The sequence below is a fragment of the Engystomops pustulosus genome, chromosome 8 (assembly GCF_040894005.1).
Source record: "Engystomops pustulosus chromosome 8, aEngPut4.maternal, whole genome shotgun sequence".
NCBI lineage: Eukaryota > Metazoa > Chordata > Amphibia > Anura > Leptodactylidae > Engystomops > Engystomops pustulosus.
Window position 1 is genome coordinate 48,717,359 of NC_092418.1, and position 20,584 is coordinate 48,737,942.

General features: G+C 40.6%; 2 protein-coding genes across 3 annotated transcripts in view; one reads left to right on the plus strand and one right to left on the minus strand.

Moving 5' to 3' along the window:
- Nucleotides 1-7,855, plus strand: part of RFTN2 (raftlin family member 2) — a 35,396-nt gene extending 27,541 nt beyond the window's left edge. The window contains exon 9 of the mRNA XM_072120869.1: nucleotides 4,888-7,855. Within this exon, the coding sequence (XP_071976970.1) occupies nucleotides 4,888-5,154 (267 nt within the window). The 3' untranslated portion in view covers nucleotides 5,155-7,855. The remainder of the gene's footprint in view (nucleotides 1-4,887) is intronic.
- Nucleotides 7,856-11,223: 3,368 nt separating this feature from the next.
- Nucleotides 11,224-20,584, minus strand: part of PFKL (phosphofructokinase, liver type) — a 54,930-nt gene continuing 45,569 nt past the window's right edge. For both annotated transcript variants that reach the window (XM_072120870.1, XM_072120871.1), the window contains 6 exons: nucleotides 19,655-19,819; nucleotides 18,955-19,016; nucleotides 16,897-17,008; nucleotides 16,588-16,687; nucleotides 12,285-12,390; nucleotides 11,224-11,734 (listed from right to left, as the gene is read on the minus strand). In XM_072120870.1, the coding sequence (XP_071976971.1) occupies nucleotides 11,587-11,734; nucleotides 12,285-12,390; nucleotides 16,588-16,687; nucleotides 16,897-17,008; nucleotides 18,955-19,016; nucleotides 19,655-19,819 (693 nt within the window). In that variant the 3' untranslated portion in view covers nucleotides 11,224-11,586. The remainder of the gene's footprint in view (nucleotides 11,735-12,284; nucleotides 12,391-16,587; nucleotides 16,688-16,896; nucleotides 17,009-18,954; nucleotides 19,017-19,654; nucleotides 19,820-20,584) is intronic.

Here is a 20,584-nt window from a genome sequence, read left to right on the forward strand (position 1 = left end):
TATCTTTCACTCTGGAATCTTAATGATACAACCACTTTAATTTTTTGGTCAGTACAGTCACAAAGGATACCAAAGCTTTATAGTTTTATTATAGTTGAATATCATTAAAAAAACACCTTTTTTACTGTAAGGCTATTATGGATAAGCGTCATTTTTTTAGACTTTGCAGTAAGGTGTATCTTTTTTTTTTGCGGTACAAGCTGGCGTTTTATTACCAATTTGGGAACTTTCTGAGTTTTTGATGACTTTGTTTAAACTTTTATGAATGGAAAATGGTGGAAAAACTGTAAATAAAAGGAAGGAAAAAAGAAGCAGGTGACTCACCAAAAATGCGGTCTTTATTTAAGCCAGCAGGGTAGAGTCGAGAGGTGCCAGACACGCCACAAATGATGGACCATTTTGTGCGTAGAGTGCTTTCTCAAGTCGATGTCACAGTAATATACTTTATTGGCGACACCGTTCCCCCATCCTGCCACAGACAGAAAGTAACATTGCCACAATTTGTTGATCTTTTACTTGCTGTTCTTATCATAAAAATAATAATCTCTATATATGGCGCCATCATATTCTGTAGCGCTTAATAACTCATATATAGGACATATACAAATAAAATAAAACATTACAGAGTACAAACAGTCATATTGAACAATAGGAGTGAGGGCTCTGCTAGCTAAAACTTACATTCCATAAGGAAGAGTTGGTGACACAAGAGGGAAAGAGCTTGTATAATGGTCCAGCCATTCTTTGTAAGGGAACAGTAAAAAATAATTTCATAAATAAAAATTCTGCAGCTTGAACCAGCCATCAGCCGCCATTTTATGTACCAAGTCAATGGGACTGCAGAGAAGCCTGGAGCTTGTTTAACAGACGGAAGATGTAATTTGATGCATTAAGCTAGTGTGATAGGCTCACCTAAAGAGATGTGTTTTAAGAACACGTTTGAAACTTTGGAGGTTGGGTGTAACTATGATAGTCCGGGAAAGTGCATTCCAGAGAATTGGTGCAGCTCAGGAGCAGTCCTGAAGACGTCCGTGAGAGGTTCGAATTAAAGTAGAGATTAATCTAACATCACTGGCAGATCGAAGTGCACGGGTTGGACGGTGGCGCAGAATTATGCAGAGCTTTCTGAACGAGGGTTATCAGGGACTGGCACAAACTGGAGGCATCAGTGAAGCGTTTGGTCTGAAAGGTGCATGTGGCAAGAATGAGCAATGGATTGAATATGCGGTGCATAGGAGAGGTTGGAGTCCAGAACAACCCCATGACAGTGGTCATGCTGCCTCAGCGTTGGAGTCCATGCATACCAACATATGGGGGACATATGGGCTCTATTCTTTATGGAGAAAGGAGGGGTGAGCAGCATACGCTTCTCCTCCTCTCCAGCACGCCCGACATGTGCCCATACGGCCAGGCACATGTTAGTGTGCACAAGCCCTTATACTGATCCCACAGACAAGATGGAGAGATCAGGATTGGGTCAGTTAATAGATGGTGGAAAGACTTAGAATGATGACATTTCAAGAAGTGAGAGGACAAGACGTTAGAGGTGGCAGAGAGACAATCACTAGTGTTCTGAAGTAAGGCAGGCAGGGGCGTAACTTGAGGGGGTGCAGAGGGTGCGATCACAACCGGGCCCAGGAGGTTTAGGGGGCCCATAAGGTGTCACTTTCCAATATGAGAAGACTAGTACTATACACCATACATTATAGTCAGGGTGCCTGGCACAGACTTTGCACTGGGGCCCATCAGCTTCAAGTTATGCCACTGAAGGCAGGGGTAATGTTACGTGTAGAAGTATATAGCTGGGTATCATCAGAATAAAGATGATACTGGAAACCTGATGATTTATCCTATGGGGGCAGTATAGAGGGAAAAGATAATTCTAAAATAAAAGTATGATAAAGGCTTAATGTGAAAAACTATTTGCTCATAAAATAAAAGCAATGACATTCAAACATTGTCACAACTAATGTTGCAACTTATCTATATATTGGATTGAGAATCCTACACTGAGCACCTCTGAGTGCTCAGTGTACGAAGCCTCTGCTTATGCTCAGCAGGATAGTTTCAATCATCCTGCAAAATTCAAGGCCTCAAAAACCTGTTGTTGGAAGAATAAAAAAGGTACAGACATTTACAGTGAATAGGATTACTGTAAAACAATGCTCTGATTAAAAAAACCTTCTAACTTTGTTGTTGCCCCTTAAAGGGGTTTGCCCATTAAACAAGTCTCAAATTTCAATCCCCTTGTGATGTTAAGGAGATCTTTGTCAGCTCTGTAGAGATTAATGGAGCAGAACAGTCATAATCAGCACTGAGACCCCCACTGATCAGCAAGGTAGGCTCTATCCCTTGGATAGGGCCTAACTTGCCTTCTTGGGAAAACCCCTTTAACCCCATACTAGTATGGCATGTGTCGGATCTCAGTGCATGTAGGGGGCTTGCAGGCTGACAGTCTCAGGTCTTCCGAAGACCCGAGGCTGTCTCGTTTTAAACCGCTTCATTAACCAGCACATTGTAATGAATGAGGAGGAAAATCCCCATATACTGCCATACTGTAGTATGGCAGTATATGATAGGATCAATCAGGCAACCTAGGGTTAAAGTACCCTAGGTAGTCTGAAAAATAGTGAAAGTAAAGATAAAAAAAAAGTAAAAAAAAAAAATTATAATAAAAACATAAAAATTCAAATGACCCCCCTTTCCCTAGAACTGACATAAATAAACAGTAAAAATCATAAACACATTAGGTATCGCCGCTTCTGAAAATGCCCAATCAATATATAACGGTTTTTCACTGCGTTTAACTCCGTAACGGAAAATAGCGCCCTAAGTCGAAAGTGGCACTTTTTTACCATTTTTAAAAATATTTTAAAAAAATCAATTAAAAGTGGTCAAAAAGGTCACAGTCCTAAAACTGATAGCAATGAAAACGTCATCAAAAGTTGCAAAAAAATGAAACCACCCACAGCTCTGTACAGCAAAGTATGAAAAAGTTATTGGCGCCAGAAGATGGCAAAATAAAAATATTTATTTTTGTACAGGAGGTTGTAATTTTTGTAAATGTATGAAAACACTATAAAACCTATATAAATTTGTTATCCCCATAATCGCAACGACCCAAAGAATAAAGTAGACATGTCATTTGTGGTGCACAGTGAAAGCTGTAAAATCCAAGCCCACAAGAAAAGGCGCAAATGCGGATTTTCACCATTTTCACTGCATTTGGAATTTTTTTTCCCGCTTCCCAGTACACGGCATGGAATATTAAATACAGTAACTATGAAGTGCAATTTGTTACGCAGAAAATAAGCCATCACACAGATAGATTTTTGAAGGTAGGAAGTGAAAAATAGAAAAAACAAAAAAAGGCCAGGTTGTTAAGGGGTTAAAGGACATCTACCATCAAATGAGCCCGAGGGGCGACGGGCTCCATTAACACCTATCCTCAGACTCATTTGTATACAGTCCTTCATCCTGGTGGTAGATGTCCTTTAAAACAATAAAGATCATTTTTAACCCTATCACACAGTCATGGTCAGTGTAAAATTCTAGGAGTGTGGGCAGGGACTCTCTAAGCAGACCATCTAGTTCTGTGAGCTGAGTGGTTAGATTATCCAGGTACAAGGTTTATATACACTTTTATTTACCTTCTGAACATTGTACTAGTATCAAACACATCAGACAGAGACATATCAAAGATGATGAGATCCATGAGATGCATATTACACACAATGACAGGCTCCAGCTCTTGCTACATGTAGGCTATACACACACACACACACACACACATACTATCAAGATCTAATGTGCCTGCCTCCCCCTCCCCAGATGTATATATATCCAAGAGTGAGCTCCATCCTGGAATGCAGGGGGAGGGCTGCCGACCCTAAAGTCAAAAGATACAGGGTCGCAAACCAGGAGCAACTGAAATTGTGTACAAATACCACAAGAAAAAAAGGAGCTACTCAGTTCTCAATATAAAATTGCACAGAAAATTAAATTGAAATAAAAGACAAATTAATTACAATGGATGTTAATGGAAGAAATCCAATATCAATGGTCCGGGTTGGCTAAGCTTCTGCACACACTATAGGGTATATCCACCATTAAAGGTAACAGATAATAGAAAATATGCCTCTAAGAGACTCCAATGCGCATAGATTCTAGGCAAAATTGCATTAAAGGGGTTATTCGGGTTTAAAAAAAAATTTCTTTCTCGGGCTGGGGAGGGCTATTTAAACACAATAAACATGTACTTACCTCCTCCGGTGCTGCCAATGTCCCGCGCCGCGGGGGGTCTTCCCTGTGCGCCGGTTTCATTACAAGGGTGCACAGGGAGCTTCCCCGGCCGGAAGCTGCCATGCGCACCATCTCCCAGCGCTTACAACGCTGAGAGATAGGGACGGATGGGAGGAGCCGTCCACATCGCGGACCGGAAGCTCCCTGTGCACGGCTTCCGTGCCCCTGTAAACAAACAGAGGCACGGATCAAAGGGACCGCGGCGCGGGACATCAGCGGCGCCGGAGGAGGTAAGTCCATGTTTATTATGTTTAACTAGCCCTCCCCAGCCCGGCCATAAGAAATTTTTTAAACCCGGATAACACCTTTAATGACTAAAGTACTGTATATACGATTGGTGGAATGAAAAGTAATGAAATTGTGTACAAGTTGGACTTATATCTGTGAAATTCTGTTTTTTTGTTAACAGTGAATTGGAAAATGTGTTATTTTGTTATCCCGAGTAGATTTAAGAAACTTGTCTTTGTGGGAATACTCCTTTCATATAACTTGATTTGTTTAAAATATGTGCATATATACACAAATATATTTTTTCACTTTTTATCCAAAATGAACTTAAAATTGACTTTACAATTTAAATTGTAGAGAAAGATACAAAGAAATATGGTCAATGAGGAAAAAATCACCACATCCAATCGAAGCATTGGACTTCAAGCTCCTGGAACCCGTGTAGATATTGGGCACACATCTGAAGAACTGTACTTATCCCCTTCTAAACAATACTGGAATAAAGAGAATCATCAGGAATTTGGTGGGTTTCCTGGTTTCAACAGCAATGACAGCATGCTCCGGGATTTGGACGATTTACAGTTTGATCAAGAGGAAGGTGTTACACAAGTTACGTGTATGTGACCGAGGAGTTTGACAAGGTTTTAACAACAAGTTAATTTCTTTCCCTCACGTATACTTGTATAGGTAGTGACTTACAGTGAAAATATCTTCACGGTAACAAGTCTCATAGGACACCTGGTACTGGACAAGGTGAAAGCTGGATATGGTTATTGAAGTGCGTATGGACTGTATGATACATACTGTATATAATAATGCTAGGCAAAAATATTATATAAAATTGTAACATAAAAAGTAACACTAAAACATTTACAGAATATGCAACTAAATATATTGCCTAAAATTTTGTAGCGCATTTCTTTAAGATTTTTCTCATATTCTGAACAACAAACCTTTACAGTGTTCTGAATAACATTACCTTACAGCAAATAAACCCACAAGCAGTGGTGGGTAACTTACATAACTGGGGTAGCCATTTTTTAAGGCCATGGATAAGAAATATAAGAAGATTACCACAGTCATGGTGCTTGGATACATTAAAGGGAACCTTTTACCAATTTTTTTTTTACAAATACAGCCATTCACATAGAACCCAAGTAACGAAGAGAAAATAATGTCTATAGCGAGTTAAGGTGGGCGTGACCTCTGCGGGCTGAGTCCAGGAGTTCCTCCCCATGCTTTCTCTTCATGCAGCAGTCATGTGACCAGGGTGACATCATCACAGGTCCTTTATCCTCCTACCATTAGAAAACTACACCAAGTATATATCTCATGAAATCATAGCAGCCTGCATGGAGAGGAGTAGAGATCCATGCAGGCAAGCAGTGATTTTTTTTTTCATGTGATCAATTATGGGCATCCGATACAGTTTGCAAATGTTAAGAGGTTAAAGGACTAGACAATACCAGGTAAGTTTATAACTCTGATTTTATGGGGATCTTAGGGAATACATTTTTAGCTAAAATAAAGGTATCAGATAGCTACCAGGGCTCTATAGGAACATGCCACTAGCTGCATTTGTGAAAATGTGGCAACAGGTTCCCTTTAAAGAAAATCAACCACTTGAAAAAAAGGGTTTTTTTTACCAGCAGTTCAATCCAAGGTGATGACGGATCCTCCTACAGCAATAAACACTCTTCTAAAAAAAGGCCTATTACATCATCAATAAACTTTATTTAAGGGGAACATGGAGAAATGAGATGCACATTAAATAAGGCATACGAGGATTGGTCTTGCAGGACCCAATGCAAAGGGACCATAAAGAAGCAGAAGTCTAAAAATTAGCATACATAGGCTACAGCAGACAGAGTCATCTCCACATGACTGTAGGTGTAATGATGTTGAAGTTATTTAGTGTTAAAAAAAAAAAATCTGTAGCCATCTCACTGCAGCAGTGCTCCAGTCACAAATTGTCCTGCATTCAATGCAAGTATTGAATATATGCAATGCCACATTTAGTTAAATGTCTCTATTAATTGTATATTTATTAAAACAAAATGAGGTAATTTTTTACTTTACATTAATTTTACCACCAATTGTTCACCACTGGGTGAAGATATGATTTTTTTTTAATGTAGTGGTCACCCTAGTTTTCTACAGATCAGCTCCCATTTACTTCAATCAGAGCTACATAGAGGAAGGAGCTGTAGGTTTCCTGTAACATTATCAGCTGCTAAACACATCTGGTTTGTAGGGGTCCGGTTTGGTGTACGCCTACCAATAAAATATTGTGAACTATTTTATGGATCATATTTTTATCCTGGAAAACTCTTTTAATGCTTGTCTGGCAGTGTTATGAAGGTGTTACAGATGCAAAGTCTTCACCACACTACAACGAGTAATTTTTTCTAATTCTGCTTCATGGTTTGTTAATTAAATAATTATTAGGTTGATTTTTTTTTTTATATAAGAGGTAAATGTTTATAAAGCTAACACCATCTGTATAGAAAAATAAGCGCCAATTAAGTTGTATTTACTATGCTATATTTTACCCGTTTACTGTATAAAATAACACAAAATAGATACAGATGTTGTGTTTTTATTTAAAAACTTTAGCTACCAAGGAGAGAAGCACATAAATGCATTATATAGCCACTCCTACTAGCTAAGCATAATGTGGAGGATCTACAGAACAACTAGAAAAAATTTTTGGAAACTATTTATATTATAGGTGTATACGTTCTGATACATTATGAAAGGGTGTTTTGCCAGGCTAATCTGTGCCATTCTTCTGATTTTAGTTGCCAGCCATGTTAATGTCCTTGGTGACGTGTTCATTGACAAGCTTTATTAAGAACCACAATGATGGCAATATTTTGGTCCTGAGGCACCTGCAAGCTTCATCTTTTTTCCCTCAAAACCAATAATAGAGTACACACCATTTGGCCACCAGCAGAGCAAAGAAATGGATGAGTTAAAGACCATTAGCACTTTGTGCAGAGGATTTTTATGACAACATGAGGACGATTTAGTTTGTCCTGGTGTGCAAAGGTGTTAAAGAGGGAAGTCACCAATTTAGAGATCCTGGGCAAAGTTCTCATCTATGGAGACTTCAGCAACAGAACCGGAGGAGAAGGTATTCTTGATCCTAGCCACAAAATAGAAGACCTAAGAGACCTAAAATTAAGGAGATGCTACATAGTTTCTACATCAATTTTTATCGGAGAAAGCCTATGTAAATAATTATAAAGTGATCTGGTTTTCAGATACTCTTTCCACCGAAGTTGGTAACTAACATTTATAATACATGCTTCTTGTTGAAATCGTTTTTTAAATGTCATTTTTTCCCCCACAACATTAGAATATACATATATTTTATTGGTAGACTCCAATACTTCATCCAATTTTCAAAACTGGATCCTGAAAAGTATTTAAACCAGCCTTTGGGAAGCTTGTTAACCCCTTTATGAAATTTATAATGTTAACATTTTCTCTATAATACATTCATTTTGCCCTACAATTTACACTTTCACATTGGATAAAAAAAAAGAAAACCAGTTTTAAAATTTGTAGGGCAAATTGATCGAAGTTCATAAACACCCGACATGTGAATGTTGCCTCTTGTATGAGCAGACATCAGTGTGCAGAATGAGAATGGATGGAGAATCACTGAGCTTTTGGAGGGCAGTGTTCAGGCTTTATGTGACATTCATAGAGCCTCAAGACACCAGAACAGAAGTAACTCCAAGAGGTAACATTTTGTAACCCCCGAAAGGCAAGGTGTACAGGAAGCGGTCCAAGTATTTCATAGAATTTATTGACATAGGCTAATTAAAATAATCCCTTTTTGTCAATAAAACGTTGGTTTAGCCCTAAAAATTTCATTTTCACAAGGGGGTTGCACAACAGGGCTTGGGAGGAAAGATTGCTAGTTACAGATCGCATGCATTTCAGTGGAAACTATATATGATGGAGCCAGGCCCCTTCTTAAAAAAGGGTGCTGAAAAATCCAAACTCGGCTTATACTTGAGTAAAAAATAATCATAATTAAAACTCACCTTTCCGACGGCTCCCTTGGGTCTTCTGTGCGATCCGTCCGTCAGCGGCAGGTCCGTGTGACATCACAGGCTCTGACATCAGCCGCTGCAATTATATTGTGTGTGCCGGGTAAAGGGGCTGGCAGGCTAGATACTGGGGGGCGGGGGCTGGCAGGATAGATACTACATGGGGCGGGCAGGCTAGATACTACATGGGGCGGGCAGGCTATATACTACATGGGGCGGGCAGGCTATATACTACATGGGGCGGGCAGGCTATATACTGGGGGGCTGTGACCAATGCATTTCCCACCCTCGGCTTATATTCGAGTTAATAGGTTTTACCACTTTTTTGTGGCAAAATTAGGAGTCTCAGCTTATACTCGAGTATATATGGTAGTCTCTATTGATTCCTCATAGTTTTCTAGTTCACTAGAACTAGTTTCTTGCTGTCATTCTGTAGAAAACCTTAATATTTACCTCTTGTGGATAAAAATGGTCCATAGACATGTGAGGTCCCACAAATGCACAACTCATTATACAAAACAGCTCCGATTATGCTTTGTTATACCAACATGCCGTGCCCCTGTGTTACATCACATGACCAAGTTTATTGGAAGTAAACAAGGGAACTTCCTGTTGAGTAACAGCAATATAATTTGGTGACTTACACAGCATTGGTGAATTACAGAGGCTATGAAAATAAAATAAAAAAATAAAAGTGACCTTATTTTGGAAAAGACAACACCCTCCAGGAATTTATTAAGGAGAATAGTGAACTCCACACTCGACCAAGGGTAATGCATGATTTTGCAACTAAGCGGAGGAGCTGCAAGACTGGCACAAACCATGGTCAGGTTTGGAGGTTTTTTTGTAAGAAAGCAGTCAGTGTTTTTCAACCCCCAAAACAAACAAATAAAATAACAATAACAATTTTAAATATTTTTTTTTTTTACAAATATGCAATTTTAGTGCAACATATGTGTCAGGGGTGGTCCCGCGACCCATAACGCAAGTTCACCCGAGCTGCTCTGCCCCCGCCAGGGCGTCTCACATGTCCCAGCTCCCTTCCCTCCGCGGTGTGCGCGCATCCCCGACTGGCGCTGACCATATTACCCAATTCGATACAAGCCTGCCTCTTCCTGCAAGCCCTGCCGGATCTTTGTGCCTCACAGCCTGAGAGAAAGCTTTACTGCGATTTGCCTGCGGTCCTGTGTCTCCTGCGTTCCTATGTCCCTCCGTGTTCCTGTGTTACCTGAGCTCCTCCGTGCTGCTGTCCTGCGTGCTGTGTTCCCATACCCCTCTGCTTGGACCTCCTGTTGCCGACCCGGATTGAACTCTGACGTTGCAGCTCTGCCGCCTGCCCTGACCCGGTGCCTGGACTTTGACCACGAGATTGATTGCCGTTCTTGTACCTCAACCTTGGCCGCCACTGCAGACAAGTCACGCCTGAGAAACGACCTGGTGGTACCACACCGCAGCTTGTCTAACCCGCTTTGCGGCGGGCTCTGGTGAAAACTGGGTACCACTTAGACTCCGGTCCCAGGTAGTGGCTTGAGTCATCGTCTGCAGTGGTCCAGAGGATCCACAACCCACAAGCCTGACAATATGTTGTGTCGAGGTCATGCTACAGTGAGAAGTCAGCTCTTTATTCTGTGTTTCCCAACTGCAGAAACATAGTACACATGGCCCCAATCTTTACTCTATTAAAATCACATGCACATGATTTCTAAAGAACAAAATTTAGATTGAGAAGTAGGGATAATTGCAATTTTCACTTAGGACCACAAGCTACACATTCACTTCTGTGGGTTACAGGCTCAGCTCTTTAGATAGTTATTGATGTCAATACCAGTAATGGAGTGGAAAAAGAGAGCAGTAGTTGCACTCAATGATATGTTCTCACCCATTATGATCCACACCGGCTTTTGACCACAAAAACTGCATCTGAAAAACTAAACTTGTGGACACACTCCAAGGGTCAAAATGCTCACTACACCCATTACTCCTTAAGAATAAGAGGGAAAACATACAGTGCCATCCTACACCAAGAAATACTGCTGTCTGAATGTAATTGGTAGAGTCAGGTAGGACTCCAGCGCAAGTTCAATACTCTTCAATATTCTTGTACAGTACTACTTTTTGAGACTCAATTGACGGTGACCAAAAAAAGAGACAAAAAATAAAAGTCTCAAAACTTATCGCAAGGAAACAGACATGGTGGTGGTAAATCACCCCCAATATGCATTTTTCTGCAGCTTTGTGTTAATATCCACTATTTACCCTTCCTATAAACAATACAATTATTTGAATCAAAAAGTAGTAATGCCCATCACCATCTCATGTCAGAATCAATACATCTACAACTGCTTGGCATCACACAGTTTGGAGGTACATGTGCTGTACTTGCATAGAAGGTAGACACCATTGCTCTAATCTCTACATTTTAGAAAGTAATGATTCTACTTACAAAGATGCAGCTGGCAGAAAACCATACTTTATGATAAAAAATATCAAATAGTTTTTCTCCTCATTTTCATGAAGCTTTTCTCTGCGGCTTGTAGTGTTGCACTTCGTTTGCTGTGACCACCCATGACAAATGAAGATCATTTTCCAACATTTGTCGTCTGATTATATAAAAAGCAGGATTCTGGCAATCATTTACTTGCATTTATTAGACTTTTTTTATAATTTTAGCATTTATTCAGTGCAGTCCTTTTTACTTATCAAAGAATTTAAAATATAATCTACATTTAAGATCAAATTCCATTTCTGAGACAAATATGTCAGCCTAGACACATTCTCCATTCATAAAAATAGCAGGTCCCCATTCATTATTTGTTACTGCAAATCCATCTATTCTATTTGCTGAAAAGTAAAGCAGCTTATAATAGTAACCAATTTGTTAAATTGAATTAAATTGAAATATTCCACAAGGATTGGGTTAGTCACAGAAATCACGTTCAGCATTTCTTTTAGCTGTCATGATGGTATAAGAATAGTATGCATCTTAGACAAACTAAAACCCTTTCTCGATGCTTAGAGTCCTGCGTGTCACATGTTCTATCTTTCCAGAAACATATTCTGTCAAACTGATCTGATAATTTGCCAACATCTTCAGCATCAGACGCAAATTCAGCCACCACTGCTCTCTAGGCATCCGGTGCCTGGATAATATAAAGAAAACAATAGGCATTAATATTATGAACATTGCAATGCAACATAACATAACACATTTCTTATAGGGAGGTACAGTATTACATGGCATCTTTCCCTTGTCATAATACAAAATAGCACTGCACATTCATAACTCAACTGATCCTTTAAGGGAGTGTGTGCTTTAGACGCCTTTGGCATAGAAAGCGTTTTTTTTTCCATTGGTGAAAGTGTAAGCAGCTGTGAAAATGTTAACACAGCTGCTTACACTTCCAGCAATGAAGAAATCCGCTTTTGAAGCAGCCAAATGCATAGTAACATAAAAACTCATGTGTTCTAGAGCTAGTGTTCTATAGGGCTCTATAGGAACCAGTCACTGCCTGTATATGTGCAAATGTGGTGACAGGTCCCCTTTAATTGCATTCCAATAACAATCATCCAAACGTTTACTTACCAAGTATAGAAATGTATACAATTTTAATTTCTTGCCCCACAGCTCTATACAGGAATAAGGACATATATAATGCTCTCTATTCCCTAATTAGCATTGAATAAACTTACTCAAAGTCTGTAACTTTTTTCAAATCACAAACAGATGTAAATGCCACAGTTTTCTTCTTAAGACCTATTACGCAGGCTGTGTCCGGAGCATTAGCGAATACACGACCTTACATTCATAAAAAAATAAAAGGCAATTAAACACAAAAATATAAATTCCATTTATTACTCAGAAGCTATTTACATGCGTTTCATGCAAGTAGGAGCCGGCAGAGCAGTGAAACTCTCACAGTTAAATAAAAGAATGGCTATTTTAAGCACCAAGCCTATTAACTAGTTCAAGTTATAACATGCCGATATAACATGCATAGCACAAGGTGGAGGTCCCCTTCTGGAGTTATTAGTTGCCCAGATGGTATTGTCCAATATTTCATATTGATGTACGGCTTTTAAGTTATTCTATTATGCATCTGAAAATTAAAGGGGTTGTCTCATACTGCAGATTATTGCCACATATGGGATATTGCCATACCCAGATTAAGCCGCAGAATGATTTTTGGGGTGCTTATCCACAGTGGCATGAGTTGGGCTGATTTCATTTGCCACTACAATGGCACATTTGAGATAACAATGCAATTTTTATTCTGCATCATTCACTTTGTATTACATTTGATTCAGCATCTTAGGGGTTAAAATGCTCATACAACCCTAGATACATTCTAGGAGGGGTGCCCTTTCCAAAAAGGGGTCACTTCTTGGAGGTTTCTATTGTACTGGTACCTCTGGGGCACCCAATCTAGTAGGCTCCAAAAGCTAAATTTCGGTCCTTTCTTTCTGAGCCCTGCTGTGTGCTTATCCTGTAGTTTATTGCCACATATGAGGTATTTTACTAGCCAGGGTAACCCACAGAATGATTTTTGACGCGTTTGTCCCCAGTGGCATGAGTTAGCCAAAATACATTTGTCACTACAATATACATATTTGATAAGTTGCAATGTAATTTTTACGCTGCACCATTTATTTTGTATAACATAAAATGCTCATCACAACCCCAGATAAATTCTGTGAGGGGTGAAGTTTCCAAAATGTTGTCACTTCTTTGTTTGTTTTGTACTGGTACCTCTAGGGCTCTGCGAACATGACATGGTACTCCAAATCCAAACTTGTGTAAAACGTAGCTCAAAAAGCTAAATTTTGCTCCTTCCCTTTTCAGCCCTGTTGTGTGCCCAGCCTTTTGGTTATTGCCACATGTTGGGTATTGCTGTACTTGGGACATCCTTCAGAATGATATTTGGGGCGCTTGTCTAAAGTGGCATGAGTTGGGCACAATAGGGCACATTTACTTACCTGATCCTGTCACGATCCCTGCTGTGTGTTGTCCGACAATCATGGACTCCGGCGCGATTCACTAAGATCCTGCGCCCGGTTTCCTGCATGTGTTGCTTCCCTGCTCAGGTCCGCTGGAGTTCACCTTCTTCTTCCTGGTGCATGTAAGTGTATGTCTTGGGACACAATTTAAATGTCAGTCCGAATCCATTGGATCATCCAACGGTCCACCCCTCGATTTCTGTCGCATGAAAGATGGCGCCGATCCACCAAAATCTTTTTATTCTGCACCATTTACTTTGTACTAGATTTTGGCCCGCATCTTGGTGGGTCAAAATGCTCACCACACCCCCAGAAAATTCTTTGAGGTGTGTAGTTTCCAAAATGGTGTCATTTCTCGGGGGTTTCTATTGTACTGATTTGAATAGTTTGAGATGTTAGGTTATAAAATGGTGTTACTTGTGGGGGGTATATAGTACATAAGCCTTTATAGGGCACTTAAATTGGTCACCAAAAATTTAGAGTTTTTAAAATCTCTTGAAAATTCAAGAACTTGCTACTAAGAGCATTTGAAACGTTGAAAATTGTAAAAGGGCAGAGGTCACACTAACATTTTTCCAGAAGGGTAATAATACTCCTCTCACAATTTTTGAGGAGTACGAAATTTTCACTAATAAATGTATAACTCCTAGCGTGTGTGTGTGTGTATATATATATATATATATATATATATATATATATATATATATATATATATATATATTAGTGTTATAAGACGTCTATTAATACAAGGAAAAAGTTACAGCTCCTGTTTTCTGTGCTTAAAAGGGTTTTCCCACAAATTCAAGTTAGGCCCTATACACGGGATAGGGTCTAATTTGAATTCTTGGGGAAACCCCTTTGGGGTGCATTCACGCCTTTTTTATGTGTTTTTGACGCATCCAAAGGCTTCACATGTTTAAGTAACATTGCGTTTTAGCAAATGCAATGGAAACAGAATGTTACATCAACATGTGATCAAGGTTGAAGCCTTTGGAAAGCGTCAAAAACTAATCAAAAAACGCAACACATCGTGTGAACGCACCAAAACGCATCAAATAGCAATTACATTGCTGTCAACATTGTGTTAACAAAACACATGCATCAATACAATTTTATTGCATGCATTTTGTAAACAAAATGTTGACAGCAATGTAATTAGGCAAATCTCGTCACAGCTGTTGTGATGCGTTTGAAAACGTAGGTAATAACCTCACCCTTAGGCTGCATTCACATTACTGTATGGGGCACGTATATGCGGCCGATATACGTCCCCCATACACTTCTATGGGCTCGCGGCGCCCTACGGGAGCGGTACAGTGCGGCACCGTACCGCTCCGTAGCCCGGGAAAAGACAGGACATGTCCTATCTTTTCCCGTATTACGGCGCCGCGGCCATACATCGCTATGCATGTAGCCTTAGGCTGGTGCCACACGTAGCGCTTTATCTGCGCTTGCAAACGCAGACAAAGTCTCGCCACCGCGGCGTGCTTCGGCCCGATCGCATCGGTGTTTCTATGGAAACGTCTGCGATCGGGAACAAGCCACCGGTGTTTTGCACTTTGTCTGCATTTGCAAGCGCAGACAAAGCGCTACGTGTGGCACCAGCCTTAGGCCACATGCACACAACCATGTGGGGGACGAATGTACAACCGCAAGCTTTCGGCTGTACATATGTCCCCAATAGATGGCCGCACGGAGTGATACCGCTCCGTACACGGGAAAATGACATGTCCCCGTGTTGCGGCCAGTACCCAATGTATTAAAATTGTATTTCAATGCCTGCACGGCTACGGCCTGGCGGGCATACGGTTTGTTTGAATGCATTTCTTTTATATAGATCACAGATAACAGTGATCTAATGGTAACAGCCCATTGGATCACTGTCATCAGTGATCTGTATACAGAGACCTCCAGAGAGGATGCACACAGCACCTTCCCTGCAGCCTCTCACTGTATACAGGGGCTGCTGTGACAGGAGACTGATAATAATCTGCCCCCTGTCACATAGACAGCACGATCCTGTTTCTGGCTGTGTGCACGATCGCACACAGATCAGGAGCACAGCCCCGGCAACAGATGCCCCGCCCCCTCCCTCGCTCGGCCCCGCCCCTCGCTCGGCTCCTCCATCTCCTCACCTATCTCTCGGCGTCCCGCGGGAGAGGCTCGGACGGTGAGCAGGAAGTCCCTCCCTGTCCTGCCTCCAGCCACTCAGCGCTGCGATCCTGCAGCCGGCGCAGTCACCGCTTGGAAGCGGCAGCTCATAGGAAAATCACCAAGCGTATTAATACGCTTGGTGATTTTTTGGGGGAGTAAATCAGCCTCTAAACGCGTCTATGACGCGTGTAGAGGCGTTATCGCGACCTCTGTAAAAGGGAATCTGATGGACACATACTTTAAGAAATGAAATATATTTTATAATCTCTCTAGGTTATACCTAGACTACACAGCCTAAAGAAATGCCAAATCCATTCCTGAATGCAGCCAGAGTACTTACATTGGGTAACTGGTAGAAAAGTGGTGGTGTTTGGAAGAACCAAGGATACATCACTAGGTGTAGAGGACCACAGTGATCCCATATCTCTCTATAGGTCAGAGGTCATATATAGCACAAGCAATTCTGATCAAAAAATAATTTTTCTTTAATAGTTATATCCAAACTTTGCCAATATACAGAAAATCTCTTGATCTTAATTTGGGAAATTCCAAGTTGTCATTCAAATTGAAGGGACTTGCCCCTGAAAGAAAGTTCTTTAATCCCCTAGTGATGTCTACACAATAAAGATAATTCTTTACCCCCTTACTTTAGAATTTTACTAATTTTTATTGCCGTTTTAGTTCCTATCACTCAGGGATGGTCAGTGTAAGATTCCAGAGTGTGGGTGGGCAGACACTTCAAAGTCCCTCTAGCGCTGTGAGATGCTGTGTACTGACAATGTGCTTAGATTATCAGGGTACAGGGTTTAACCTACACTTTTATTTAGCTTCCAAACATTCTTACCCCTTCGATAAGACTCTCTTAGTTTTTCAGAAATCCATAGAACAGCCTTGACTCCAAGCTTTGTTCCATAATTTCGATCAAAAGGAGTTGGTGCACCTCCCTGAATAACGAAAAAAAAAAAATCTATTATTAAATTGGTAAATTAAAGTTAAAAAAAAGTTTCAGATTGGATGATGAACTGTTACTGCGATTCATGGTCATAATATAATTTACCTCTGCATTGTCAAAACAATATATCAGTGGGTATGTCATAAATACCTCATATGTGAGAATCACCCTTTAAAAAGTTACTGGTACAAATGACCATACCTGTTGAAGATGCCCAAGAACATTCGTCCGACAGTCAAAAACGCCTTTTCCTTCAGCAGAATACAGATTATACAAAAAATCTGTAGTATAGTAGTCATGGCATTTTTCATTCCTATAGAATACAGAACATAGCACCGTTACATTCCATACGCATGTCCATACATTTTCAGAAATTGGTTGCTATTACGGAAATATAAACAAATATTGTCAATGTTAGATTTTCTTTTTAATATGTTACTAGCATAAAGTCTGAAAATAGCCAAAAACACTGAAAATCTTTATTGGGAAGCACAGTGGCTTTGTGGTTAGCACTACAGCCTTGCAGCACTTGGGGACCTGGGTTCAAGTCTCAGGGTCAACATCTGCAAAGAGTTTGTAAGTTCTCTCTGTGTTTGCGTGGGTTTCCTCCCACACTCCAAAACACACTGGTAGGTTGATTAGAATGTGAACCCCATTGGGGACAGTGACCAATTTGGCAAGCTCTGTGCAGCGCTGCGTAATCTATGTGCACTATATAAAATAAAGGAATTAAAAGGCTGGTTCTGCCTTTCCAGGTCTGTCCATTGACGAGTACAGAATGCTTCATAGATGGTGTTTTAAATGAAACAGTTTTTATTTTAAAGTAACTGTCTGGTTTCAAATTATCAGCTTCTACCTGAACCTATGTCACTCTATATATAACAAGTGTAGATTATATAAAAAATAAACACTATTTAAAGAAAATACGTTTTCCAGGATGCAATAAGGAAAACCACGCCTCTTTTGATACCTTGCAAGGCAATCCCCTTACCATCAAGCATGACTTTCAGGAAGGCTTATGACTTGATGGGGGATTCAAGCCAAGCCAGTATATATACCGTATATTCCGGCGTATAAGACGACTTTTGAAGACAGAAAAATCTTCTGTCTTGTCTGGGGTCGTCTTATACGCCGGTAATCCCGACCGCCCGCCATGTATTCACGGCGGCGGTCAGGTCCCGGTGCATAGAGAGGGCTCACGGGCTGAGCCCTCTCCATAGCCGGTAAGTCTTTGCTGCATAATGCAGCAAAGGCTTACCGGTAACACCCGTGATCGGTGCTAGCACCGATCGCGGGTGTTTTCACAGCGATGGCTGCCGGCAGCCTCAAAAAGATAAAAAGATAGCGGCGCATGGGCGCATACTCACCCTCCGGTGGCCCCCGATGTCTGCGCGGCTCGTCTTCAGTCTTCCGCGCCCGCTTCTTTCTTCTGCCGGGCGCCGCCATGTTTTTCCCGGGGCGGCGCCTAGTATGACGTCAGCAGCGGCGCGTCATACTAGGCGCCTGCCCGGGAAGATCAATGGCGGCGCCCAGCAGAAGAAAGAATACGGCGCGGAACACTGAAGACGAGCCGCGCGGACATCGGGGGAGCAGCGCAGCACATCGGGGCCACCGGAGGGTGAGTATATAAGTTTTTTTTTTTTAATGCTGGGCTGGGCATTGCTGTATACTACTGGGGGCAGTGCTGTATACTACTGGGGGCAGTGCTGTATACTACTGGGGGCAGTGCTGTATACTACTGGGGGCAGTGCTGTATACTACTGGGGGCAGTGCTGTATACTACTGGGGGCAGTGCTGTATACTACTGGGGGCAGTGCTGTATACTACTGGGGGCAGTGCTGTAATGGTAATGTTGTTGTTGTATGCCTTATGTTTATGAGCGACAGTTTTCCTGCTATATACCTGCATGTCATAAGAATTTAAATTAAAAAAAAAGGACCATGTTAAATTCAAATCTGTGTTTTTTTTTAATTTTTACCGGTGTTTTGTATGCGTTGGAAAAGGGGTAGTCTTATACGGCGAATATATCTTAAACTCTATATTTTAAACAGGAAAGTAGGGGGGTCGTCTTATACACCAGGTCGTCTTATACGCCAGAATATACGGTATTCCAGAAGGAAGAGATTCGTGAATAGAAAATGTATTTGCCTATTCCCGAGAATCCCCTGTTGGAGCATCAATGGCTATAAATCTCCATAAGCCTGCAAGGGTAACTTAACTGGCAAAGCCTCTGACTCCCTGACACGGTTTGATCCATACCTTAGTACAAGTCCTCTCTGAATATCAGTTTTCATTTTTTCTGTCAGGTGCTCCACATTAGACTGCAGATACAATGAAGTATAATTTCATTATTATGAATACAGGCTTTAAACTTTTGAACAATGTTTCATTTCAAATAATTCCTATTCAAAATACAGAGAAATACAATGCAGACACATTTAAATGTATATAAAAACACAGAATAATACTCATCAAGTAATGAAGTACAGTAAAGGTACAGTAAACCTCAATATGCAGTGCCAATCCTTCAGCCCCCCCCCCCCCCCAACACACTTTTGGTTTTCAAACCTTCATCAAGGGATAATGTTTGGGGAGTGAGAGTTTTTTTAATATTGGACCAATATGTTTATGTTCTGATAATAATCTGTAGAAGCTGTCTGTATGATTGGCGCTTGCAAGATTCAAAGCCTTGGTGATAAATTTGGTGCATTTAGAGGTATTACACTACTGTCATGAAAAGTTGCTTTACTTTCTATCAATTTTGTTTTTGAATGAATTTTGTGAATTTATAACGAAGATTGGCAGGGAAAGCATGCCCCTTTAATAAAAGAGGTTGCTAAATATTGGCACAAATGTGCTACAAAATACATAAACTCTACAGCAAGACTTTTTAAGATCAACATTCTGGAAAGCAGGGCTCCCAATGTGGTTCATAAGATGTTTCACACTTCTAACTCACCTTTAGGTCATGAATGTTGAATTTATCTTCGTAAATGTAAGCGGCATCAGCACCAACAGCAATACCTGCCACAGTAGCAAGGTATCCACAATATCCCCCCATTGTCTCTACAATAAAGACCCGTCGCTTTGTACCAGAAGCAGATTGTTTGATACGATCACAGCTCTTCAGGAAACAAAACAAAACATTCAATTATCTAAAGAATTGGATTTTGAGTTTTTATACTTTTTTTAATAAGTATTCATTTAAAGGCCACTCTGTTCCAAAAATTGCCAATGTGCCTTTACTGCTTTAATAATAATCCCTGAATGTTCATTAATTGATTCATCATCCCTGATGCTTCCTTTAGTGCAGTCTGTAAACTCTCTGTGAATCTTTGTTTACATGTCTGTACACTGAAAAATAGGAGGGACCTGCAGCAGGAGATTAGGTCTCATCCTGTCCCCCTATTCCCTATTCATGAGAAAGTACAGGTACATATACGTGCAGAGAGATGTCTTATAAGGCCATAACCAAGTATGAGAACATAAGCTTGGCCTGGTGAGGGGAGTTAGGGTGCTGATCTCATACTGCATGGGTAGAGGTTCCTTAATTCTGGATAGATGTGGGGTGCTTGGAGGCGAGATGGTAAGCTGTAAGCATCCGAGATACTACTTATGTTAGATTGCTGTGCTTCAGCAATCTTTAAAACTGAAAAATTCTCAATAGAAAAATGTATTTGATTAAAAAAAAAAAAACGTGGCCAACCCCTTTAAGCATCATATTTTAATTGAAATCTCATTACTGGGAGAAGGTGGAGGGTTTATCAACAGGCAGACATCATGCATCAGTTTTTAGAGCGTCTTTGGGAGCTGTGTTGCACGTCAGATTTATCATAGTGGCTTTGACTGCTTGATAGATATGGCATAGGACAGTGATGGCAAACCTTTT